Below are 10,828 nucleotides of genomic sequence, written 5' to 3'. Positions count from 1 at the left end.
CACGACTGTTCATGTTGCACAGCAGCGATCAGAGCTCTGTTGTTGTAAAGGAACCACTTGTGATATTGTAAAAGGCACCGTATGTATATGATGTACTGACTTTATTAAACAGATCAGAGGACAAATCATGGCTTGGCAAACAGTTTTTCATCAAAGATGCTGTGGACAGCACCCTGCAGCACGTCTGTCCTCTGACTTATACTTGCTCTGACTCTGGAGGAGCTGATCAGCACTAACTCATCAGGAAGCTGTATGGATATCCATGGTACTTGGCTCTGAAGATCGACAGCAACCAACTGAAGAACAGCATAACTAGACCGATACCTGCAACACACATAACTTTTTTTTTTTTCTGGAGACATAAATGGTGTTTATTGTGTTTTGTTTTTATAAGGGACAGACATGACTGGGGGATAGGACAGGGAGAAAGAATGAAAGAAAGAGAGGGAGAGAGAAAACCAAAGGGGAGAAGAGACGGTGAGAAGGGGGAGAAGAAAGAAAAAAACAAACAAAAAAACAAAACACCTGGGTCACCTGTATGGAGAAAAAAAACAGAAGAGAAAGCAAACAACAAAGAGCAACATAATAAAAAAAAAACCCAGCACCATCACAATAAACTAGCTAGCAGTAGATATCAGTAGATACTAAATAATAAACGATATTGTGCATCACGCAAGATAGACAGCGCACAATGTGCTTTGAGGCAGCAGCCAAGAAAGCTGTAGTCCGCGTCTGTGAATACCCATGTGTGCACCTGTGTGCATACCTGTGTGGATCAGCATGCTTGCATTCCAAAGGTTTCTCCATGTAACGATCTGCTAGGGAGTGTGGGGGGGCCACAGCCCCGTCCTCCAGGGTATGAAGCAGGTATGGAGGAGATCAAAACTCCAGACATCCAGAGGCCCCCAGAACACAAGAGACCAAGGAAGACCAACAGAGGGGCAGCCGCGCCACTGTCCCAGTAAGAGCTGAGGAGAGTCCCAGATGAGGGCTCACTCAGCAGCCGCGGAGCAGAAGCCAGGGGGAGTTGCAGTGACGCACCCGTGAGCTCCGCCGGCAGCCAGCTGTGCCTGAGTGACCGAGCCCCAGGCCGAGAGGCCGGGGGCAACCCACCTCCGAAGTGGCCCGAGCGAGCCCCAGGCTCCAGGCCCCGATAAGCGGCCGCCAAGGAGTGAGCCGGTGTGTACCTGGACGCCCACCCCCAGACACAAAGAACCACCAACGCACCGACACCTGAGGGAGTCCGCCACTGGCAGGGAAAGTGGTGGTGGGTGGAGATAGGCCTCCAAACCTTGGAGGGCCTGAGATGTCCCCAGAGAGGTGGCGTCTGATACCCAACCTGACATATAGACACAGACATACAGGCACACACAGATACAAACATCCATTCCCACCCTCATGCTCTCATATGCACTTACTCCACACTCAACCAACGTGGAGACAGACATAAAGAGACGCTGTACACACGATCACACTCCCCAAGCGTACTCTACGAACCGGGTCTAGGTACCCTTGCCCCTGGAGGGGGGAACTGCACCCAGACCCAGGTGGTGTTACCCTTTTCCCTGCGGTGGGGAGAGGCAGACCGCCCCGACTCCGCAGCAGCAGGGAGGCCCCACACTCCAGACCGCAGTCGGACGGCCAACTCCTCCTAGCCCCCCCGCTCCAGCAGGCCGCAGAGAATGGGGGTGAGAGAAGCCTAAATTGTTGAGGCATGTCAGTGTCATTGACTTATTGCATTACTTATATGCACCCAATGCTTATATAATAATAATAATAATAATAATAATAATAATAATAATAAAACTGCTTAATTCACCAAAGATTGTAAGGTTTCTTACATAAAAAGTTATTATTTATGTTTTGAGATTAGCGTCCAGTGACTGCATTCTCTCTTTGATCCTGGAGTAAATGTTGGGAATTAAGATGACTTACTTTAGTACTATTACTGTTTTTAAATGTCATTGAGATCTAATATATTAAAATTTCCTACAGACATTTTATTACTGTTGTTTGTCATAAAATCCAGTATTAGATGTCCAGTAATGGACATCTCTTCATAGGCTGCAAATACTAAAACAGTGCACACTGAATAGTCAAAACAGTTCAGGTACTTAATTTCCATCAGTGTCGCTGGCTGATTGAGTGACACCAGAAACACTTCATTGTAAATGAGCTGCAGAAAGATGGCGCTGATGTCCCTGTAAACTTCATCATGGGACCCTTTTTTTTTCTTTTAAAAGCTGCCTCTAGCAGAATGTTGAACGTTGATGTCAATATATCACATATTATATGACAGTCTAAATCCAATAAATAGATTTTAAAGTGTTTACATGTGCAACTTATGTCTTTTTTTTTTGTCTTATAAGAGTTTTCATTACATTTACTTCTGTAGATGGAAACACCACTGACGGGGTGCACAAAAATGATTTTAACATAAATATAAATACATTGCATAATCATTGTTAAATTTAGCATTTCAGTTAAAGAGGATAATTAAAGACAAGTCTTACAAAGATGAGGAGGTAATGCAAATGTTAATACTTGCATTTCCATCTTCCTCCAGTGATATCTTGATCCAAAAGACGGTGTATTCTATTGACACTACATAAGAAACATTTAGAGTAGCTAGGACTACTTGGCACTCTGTAACTCTATTTTGGTGTTTTCTGAGCTTACTGGATGATCATGCATGAGCATGAGGTACACCTTGGCCCAGTGAGCTGGTATATCACAGCTCCACCTTTCCTGTAGACTCCCTTCATCTCTCTTTCTGATTGTAACACAGACACTAAAACTCAAAACAAAATTAACACTCATGTTTGAAGGATGCCTGTCCAGCTCTTCTTTATAAAATGCTTACAATTTCATTTATCAGCCACTGCAAATGCAGGTACCGATATATTAGCAGATCATCGGTTGGGCTCTAGTTCTGAGGTAACTGAAGCAGCTGTAGTGAAGAACAGAATGTGATTTGTTCTGCTGCATGTTTGCTCAGTAAGCTCTCTTCTGCGGGGGTTTTTCCTGGTTTTGAGCTAAGGCTTGTACTTGGTTTGTAGAAAATTGCTGTTAGGTGTGAGAGGGAATTCCCTTTTGACTTCATTGTGAGGTCTTGATAGTGTAATGTTAAAAGTGGTTTGAAGGGTTGCCTTGGAGACACATTCAAGGATGCAACAGTTTTTTGCCATTTATATTTTACCAGTTTTGTGGTTTTAAATGCATAAGTACCCAACTTAAGTAGCACCTGAAAACTAAGCGTGAGGGTCAGTTAGATTAGGGTTAGGCAGAGGAACAGGGCTGTGCTGTGGGGAGTTGTTGTTGTATGGGTTATTGAGCTCTGGCTGTTTTGGGCCTGTTTTGTTTTTTGTCATTTTGGGGTTAGTGCTTTTGTTTGCTGGTTATGGCTGCTATTGTTGCATCTGCATCTAGTGAAATTAGGTTAACTTTTGAGCAGTAGAAGGAACTACTGTTGTTGTGGTTGGAAATAAAATTCAACTTGAGATGAGAACGTTAAGTAAGAGCAACACAGATGCTGATGGTCACGTCTCTGTTTCTCCTGGGCCTTTACTTTCTTCTGATTAAGGAGAAATCTTCATCCCAGTTTTGTCATCAGAATCCTTATATGTGAAGCATGAAACAAAAATTAAAGATTGGTTCAGGTGGTTGCACCCACTAAAGTGCTGAGGATGTCCGTTGATCAATCATGGCTCTGTAAGAGTTGCAGCTATATTTAGAAGTATTTTTGACCTCACTTAATTTTAGAACCTCTCATATGTGTCAGGTGTCCGCAAAACCAAACTGGAACATTAAATCATAAGTTACAGAAAGTGCTGAGACCATTTCACAAACTAAGTTCTGCCGTGTTGGGTTGCAAAAACCTTTTTCACACCAAGGCAGATCTGTGAAACTGAGAGCAAGTGTGATCACCCATTCGATCTGTGCTGTTGGTACAAACTATGTGAAATGTATCACCTGCTGGTTTTGTGATCTGGCTTTACTTAATAACATTGTGTTGGGTCATGTAAGGACGCTGCCACTGAATATCCATTACCCCCCAACTAAGAAAGTGCTTACGTGCTTCCTGGGTTTGGAAGAGAAATTCTCTCATGGGCTTTGTAAAAATGTTTTGTCTATGGTTTCTCTAACAGAAATAAAGAAGGTGTGATCAGCTGCCATTCGGTTTTTTCGGCATTCCCCTCTTCTTTTAAGCAGCAGCTAGCTTCATCACATCAACTGTTTTGCGTTGCTCAGATTGTGATGTGTTGGCTTTTGTTTTTGCCATCAAGTCACATGGATGATGCTTTGCCAAGACCAACTTGCTCATGAATTCATACGCATGGTTTTCTACAATGCTTTTCTTGCTCTCTTGTTTTTGCTCCTGCTCCTCTTAAAGCATTTCTCTATCTGCCGGCATATGAGTGTGGTACGCAGCCTTAATACTGCATATGGCTGCATATGGCTGCAAACTGAAGTATGTATCTGGGAATAATAATTTACATTTGAAATCAAATGTTTTAGGTTACTGTTGTTTTGATTTGGTGCCATAAGAATAAAATTGAATTGAGCTCGTATATTAACCAGGTGTCAACTATATTAATTCGTTTTTCAACTTAGATGAGTTGTGGCTGTAGGTGTTGTTGTTCAGCTGTGTTACGCTGTATATTATAGCTCTGTTACCTATGGAAATAAGAGTGGGATTTATTCAGTACTAAAGCATGTCATGTTAATGGCATGCTATTTGACATATGACGTTCTAAAGTGTCTTTGCACTGAGCCTGTAAGTTTAACAGGCTGACATCATGGAAAAATGTGGTCCTGGTGACAAAAACTAGCACAAACCTAGTTTTCAGTTTGTGATTGTAATAGCACCGTAACCAGATAAGAGACCTACATCAAACTTCACAAGTGTGCTGTTGAAACAAAGGGCATGTCCGGTCACTTGGATGAGAGACATAGAGTAGTAGTGTTTCTACTGCTGCGTAATGCTACGTCCTGATGAACAGAATCGGTTTTTGGGAAGATTTAGAGGATCAGGTATTTGGTTGGCACTCAGCAGTAACATTTGTGTGATTGTGTGTGTGTTTGCAAAGAACACTACGATCTGCCACTCTTTTATTTAGTTAGCAATAGTTTTCACAATGATGCAGCAATCCTTGGTGACATAATGAAAAGTTGGGATTCAGATGCAATCTCATTGTTACTATGACAGAAGGTACAAGCGCTGACAGTGAAAGCACCGTAGAACTGCTTTAACATGCAGTGATAAAAGTCAAACCAAATTTAGTACATACAGGTTCTTTTATTAAGTTTAAGTAACACACATCTCTGAATGTGTGTACATTTAGATTGCAAATATATTATATGTGAAGATCCATAAATGATGAACTTTAGTAAAAGAGCATACAAACATCAACAGTTCAGAAACAAGAATAGTACAGGGAGTGAAGTAAGTGCAGTGATACTACAAACAAATACAATAAGACACGAATCACTTCAAAGAAATAAAATAAACAAATCAGTAATCCTCACTGTGGAAGGAGTTTAAATCTCTGTCCTTCATTCTCTACAGCCGGTTGAGCTGGTCTGAGCTTGTGTTGTAAATCGGGTTATTGTATTCACAATCTAAAAAGGAAGAAACAGCAGTTCAGTGTACAGTATTATTTGATTAGTAACATGCCCACAGATGAAGTCAACACTCACTGTCTTTGTTTTTCTTCCTCTCGCGGCCAACTGGAAAAGAAATGTGAGTTAATAAAGGAATCTGTGTTTTGTGTTTATTGTCAGACATTCTCCTCATTTATCATCAACTCAAACTACCTCTCTTTTGATTCACCGCCTGCTTTGATGTGGCGTGTTGCTTGCGGAGATCGCGTTGGTTAACTGTGAAATAAAATGGATGAATCAAAATCGGACAGAACTGAACTCATAATAATGAAATAATTTAAATGTAAATATAATTAAAGATTACCGTAATAATGCTGGCTGAGACTTGCTTGCCGTAACCTGCTGAAAAGCTCTAATGGGGTAAGAGAAGACAGTTACTTCACACTGTTATTTAGAAGTCACCAGTAATGCCGTAAGTAAAGTGACTTTTTTCCAAGCACCTAAATGAAATCTCTGTCTGGTTCTCTGACTTTCCACCCTTTCAAAGTGAAACTGATCCACGTTTGGATAAATCCCACCGCTGCTGTGACCGGGCTGTTGAGGCTGAATGCTGTCCAGATACTGCACAGCTCCACGTGAGTCATAGTGATTTCTGGGGGGTTCTGCACTTGCTGGGCGCAGGTTATCATTTTCTGTTGTTCAAAAAAAGATTTGTTTAAAACGTACTCATCATTATTTCTCAGGTGGAAGACAGTTACTTGATTGTATTTTAGCAAGTAAGGAGGGAAGAAAAGATGAGTAAACTCACCGTAGACGAGATTATTACCGTAGGCTCCTGCTGCCTGTTGTACACGCACATGTACACCCACTGGTACATTGATTGTTGGCATAGGTGGAGCACTGGGATCTGCAGTGGCACATTTGTCAGAGCAAATTAAGGGTCTATTCAGAGATTTTTGGGAAGACAGCTATTCCATGTCTTGGGAAATTTTTACAAATTTTGTCTGCTAAATATGAAGCCAGCAGGTAGTTACTGCAGGTTAGCATGTTAAACACTGAGCTGCATGTAGGAAACAACAAACCGGCCTGCGTCTGTTACCTTTTTCCAGTGAAACAGCAATGATATTTTAGTATATATATTATATATACATATCTTTGTAATCCCAGTTTAAATTCCCTTTTAGTTTTTTAGTGTTCGTAAAATATGGTAACAAGTGAAAAAAATTACAAACAAAGGATGTAACACAGATATGAATATATGGCATAGACTCTGTACCTGCAATGGTGGGAATCTCGGCACTGTCCTGTGTTTTGTTTTTACTGCAAACTGAAACAGAAGCAAACTGTATTACTAAACCACCCAGTTTCAGCTTTGTGTCTGACATGTCAGGTTCTCACCTATGCATTTCCAGTAGATGTAGAAGCTGACAACAACCATCAGAAGGAGTGCAGCCACACCAATACAGATGTAAATGACTGGCCACATGTCGGCGGTACTTGCACCTGCATGAAAAGTTGTGGTTTTACAAAATATGTGTCACAGGAAACAGTCGCTTAATCATTTGTCCCTTCTCGTGTAATGGGTCTTGAGGTTTGTGACCCTGGAAAGGAAGAAACTCTACAGGCTGCTGTTTAGTATTGAATATTTAACATAGCTTAAAATAAAACTCCACTTACGACTTTCCATGACTTGAACACACTGCCGTCGACAGCGGTAACACCCTAGGTCAGATTTTTCAAGCTCATCAATTCTAATAGAGTAGTTCCCGTCGATTTGCTCGTTTGAAAAGACTTTGACTCGGCCATTTCTGGGGTCCAGGAACTTAACATGCCCTTGAGATGAAAGCTGCACCATCTCTGCCTGCCTTGTGGCAGCGTGGCTCCATGTCACCCAATTGGAGCTGTTTGGTCGAAGGTTACATGGTAGGAGCACAGACGAGCCAAGTGAAACGGTCTTACTGATCTTCTCACAGAAGTTAACTGAATCCTCACAAGATTTTTCATCTTCAAGGAAAAAATGAAATATAATCAAGTTTAGTTATTTCATATTCAAATGACCAAAAAGTCATCACAATAAATACAACTATATTATACAACCCTTACACATTGATTAAAACTGGCCTGTGGTACTACGTTAGTGTAAAAATTTATGATCTATAGTAAAAATGTTAAAATGATTTAAGCAATTTTAAATGTTTCAACAGAGTAACCATATCTTATGCCAATGTACAGTTACACCAAAAGTAGTTAAAAACTGAAGCGGCAAAGGATCTGTTGCTACAAAAACCACAAAGCGTGAAACAAAGTAACATCAAATCAATTATCATCATAATTTTGTGTGCTTGCTGTCTTCTCTGAAAGACTGATATTTGAAAAAAGCTTATATAGGGAATGAGAACAGACATTTTTTAATAGGTCTTACCACAGCAAAATAAAAATTTCAGTTAAAAGCGAACAATGTTTACGATGACGATAAGATTAGCTGAAGAGAGCTGATGACAAAAAAAAAATCTAAAAGCTTATAAATATTAAAGAAGATAATATTATATTATAAATATTGTAGAATATTATAGAAGATATGTTATACTTGTACAACAATAAACAAACACATAAAAATAATATAGTGCATGAAGGGGAGGTTTTTCTTATCTGATGGATCATATGTTATATATTGGATAAAGATACTAGAAATGAAAAAAACTGAGTATCAAAATAGGGTAGAAAGGTGATGTAAGTGACTTTGAATGTGACATTGTTGTTGGTGTCAGAGGAGCTGTTCTGAGTATTTCAGAACAAAATGCTGATATATTGTGATTTTTCCACACAACCATTTCCTGTGGGCCACACCCCACTGTGGGACACTTTGTCAGCTAAGAATGGGAAACTGAGGCCAAAAGTCACACAGGGTCACCAAAATTGGCCGAAAGCAATTTGGAAAAACGTTTCATAAATCTTGATATCAGCCACAACATTTGGGTGCTAGGGTCAGAATATGGCATAAATGCCTACCTGAGTATTGTTGCTGACCATGTCCACAGTGTGCCTTTATGACCACTATGTACCATCATTTGATGGCTACTTCCAACAGAATCACTGTAGTCAAGTAGTCACCGGATCTTATTCTAGAGCATTTTTGGGATATGGTCGAACAGGAGATTCACATCATGGATGTGATGAATCTGCAGCAACTGTGTGATGCTATCATATCAATACGGATTGAAATATCTGGGAAACTCTTACAGCAACGAGTTGAATCTGTGACACAAAATCATTACAGCGGCTCTGAAGGCAAATCCCGGATTCAACGCAATATAAAAATAATATATCTAAAGAGGTGACCGGTGAGTGAATATGCATTTCTCTGGATTAGACACCAAAACGTGAAAGTATACAGTATTGATTTGAAAAGTGAGACATTAGGTGAGAAAATATTCTATCAAAAGGTAGCTCTCACACCATGGATCATGATCCTGCTGAGAGAATAATTATTCCGTCTTTTAAGCAGTTTATCAGTCTTTTTATTTATCTGATTATTTTTCAGTTTCCCTCTGCCTACTTCAGAGCTCACACCTCCATCAATTAGTACAGATTCATTTAGATCACTGTCACCAAAAACGAGGCATAGATGGTTCCCCTCTGTGCTCTTTTGTGCAGCCTGGCTGGAGTTCATCATACAAACATTTTAATCACTGCACGCCTGTAGGCTGAATTCACACCTTCACTCTTCCTAAATAAAGCGCATATAACACGCTTTGAGTGCTCCAGGAGAGTAGCAAAGTGCTACATAAGAATGAGTCCATTTACCATTTAAATCACTTGATTATTATATTTAATTAGAAACATCTTATTCTTACTTACTCTCATTGTGTACATTCATGTCACACAAGTTTAGACTTTTTTGAAAGTATACTGACTGTGAAGACCAGATTAAGATGAAGATAAAAACCAAATGAAGACCACAAAAAAGTGCATGAAGACTGACAGTGCTTCACTTTTTCACTGAACTTGTGTGATCTGTATATGGCATTCAACTAACCTTTCTCGCATCATTTACAGTTTATGTTTCCTTAATATTGACAAAATTATTTTATTAGAAAATATATTCAGTGATATGCCTTTTTCTATCAATATGAGTAAAATCGGAATGTTACAAAATCACTGTCTAAATACATGAAATTTTTCATTAACTTTTCATTAGCCGACTTCTATCTATCTATAGATATATATATTTTTAAAACTTACCATTTGAACACACACACGTGAGGCACAAGGTAAAAAGGAGCGGCCACCTGGCAGCGTGCATCTTCCTCAGCATCTCGTACAATGTGAGCAGCACAATGCTATATTAATCTATTCATTATCACAGAAAGAAACCACAAGACCACGAGTTTCAGTTGTTTAAAGCAATGGTTTGCCATATTTACCTTTATATGGGAGTTATATGTTTAGCACAAAAATCAGTGATCTTAACTGAATGCTAGTAATGCTACATTTTTAACTGAAATGTGTAGATAATTACACTTCAAAGAGTGATATTGTATTTCTGACTGAAAGCAGAAAGCACCTGCTGCGACATTCTGCTTTAGACCACTTCCTGTGGAAGCTTGCTGATATTTCCTGGGCAAGAGGCCCCCTTATGAAAGCCACGCATGAATACATAAAGTGATCATTAGCTACTGTAATCAAAAGACAAGTAGTACATTTTACCCACATCAGTCACAATGGCTGTGTTGCTAGGCAAACTGCTGAAGTTTATTGTGGGTGTTGTAGCAAGTTGTTTAATAAAAATCAAAAGGCTTCAATACTTCAATACTATCCAGATTTCACCCATTTATTGAGACTAAATGTTAGTTTTCATCAAAAAAATATATTTCAAGAGTAAACTGAGCATCAAAATGTAAGTCTTAATGTGACAGTGTAATAACGTGACAGTATAATAGTTTGTTTGTTTACACTGTATCAAATGTGGTGATACTTTGTGTGGTTTTGTTACCTTGCAACTTGCAAATATATTAAAGGTCACATACTTCCACCACTCAAAACCATACCTCTGCAGTACTCAGTGATAGCGCATGGTTACTGTTGGGAAATTCTTTATACGGGTCAAGGTGTCACATCCTTTATTTAAGTTGATTGTACAAGTACCCCATAAAAATCTCTACAACGCATGCTTGTAGGAAATGTTTACTGCTGTTTTTAAGACTCTGTGTTTCAGTTAATTTTG

General features: G+C 39.6%; 1 protein-coding gene across 1 annotated transcript; it reads right to left on the bottom strand.

The window, feature by feature from the left end:
* Window positions 1-5,370: 5,370 nt before the first annotated feature.
* Window positions 5,371-9,919, bottom strand: LOC146653911 (uncharacterized). Its single transcript, XM_085379533.1, has 10 exons — window positions 9,847-9,919; window positions 7,282-7,608; window positions 7,003-7,107; window positions 6,881-6,931; window positions 6,413-6,511; window positions 6,105-6,296; window positions 5,969-6,016; window positions 5,818-5,880; window positions 5,701-5,730; window positions 5,371-5,622 (listed from the first exon to the last, which is right to left on the bottom strand). The coding sequence occupies exons 1-10, from the start codon at window positions 9,917-9,919 to the stop codon at window positions 5,564-5,566; spliced, it is 1,047 nt and encodes a 348-aa protein (XP_085235659.1). The 3' UTR covers window positions 5,371-5,563.
* Window positions 9,920-10,828: the final 909 nt, after the last annotated feature.

Source organism: Rhamphochromis longiceps, linkage group LG14 (genome assembly GCF_057381845.1).
Source record: "Rhamphochromis longiceps isolate RC_006_pf linkage group LG14, R_longiceps_female_GT1.1, whole genome shotgun sequence".
Lineage (NCBI taxonomy): Eukaryota > Metazoa > Chordata > Actinopteri > Cichliformes > Cichlidae > Rhamphochromis > Rhamphochromis longiceps.
Note: the sequence above shows the minus strand (reverse complement) of the source record. Positions and strands in the feature narration are given on the sequence as shown.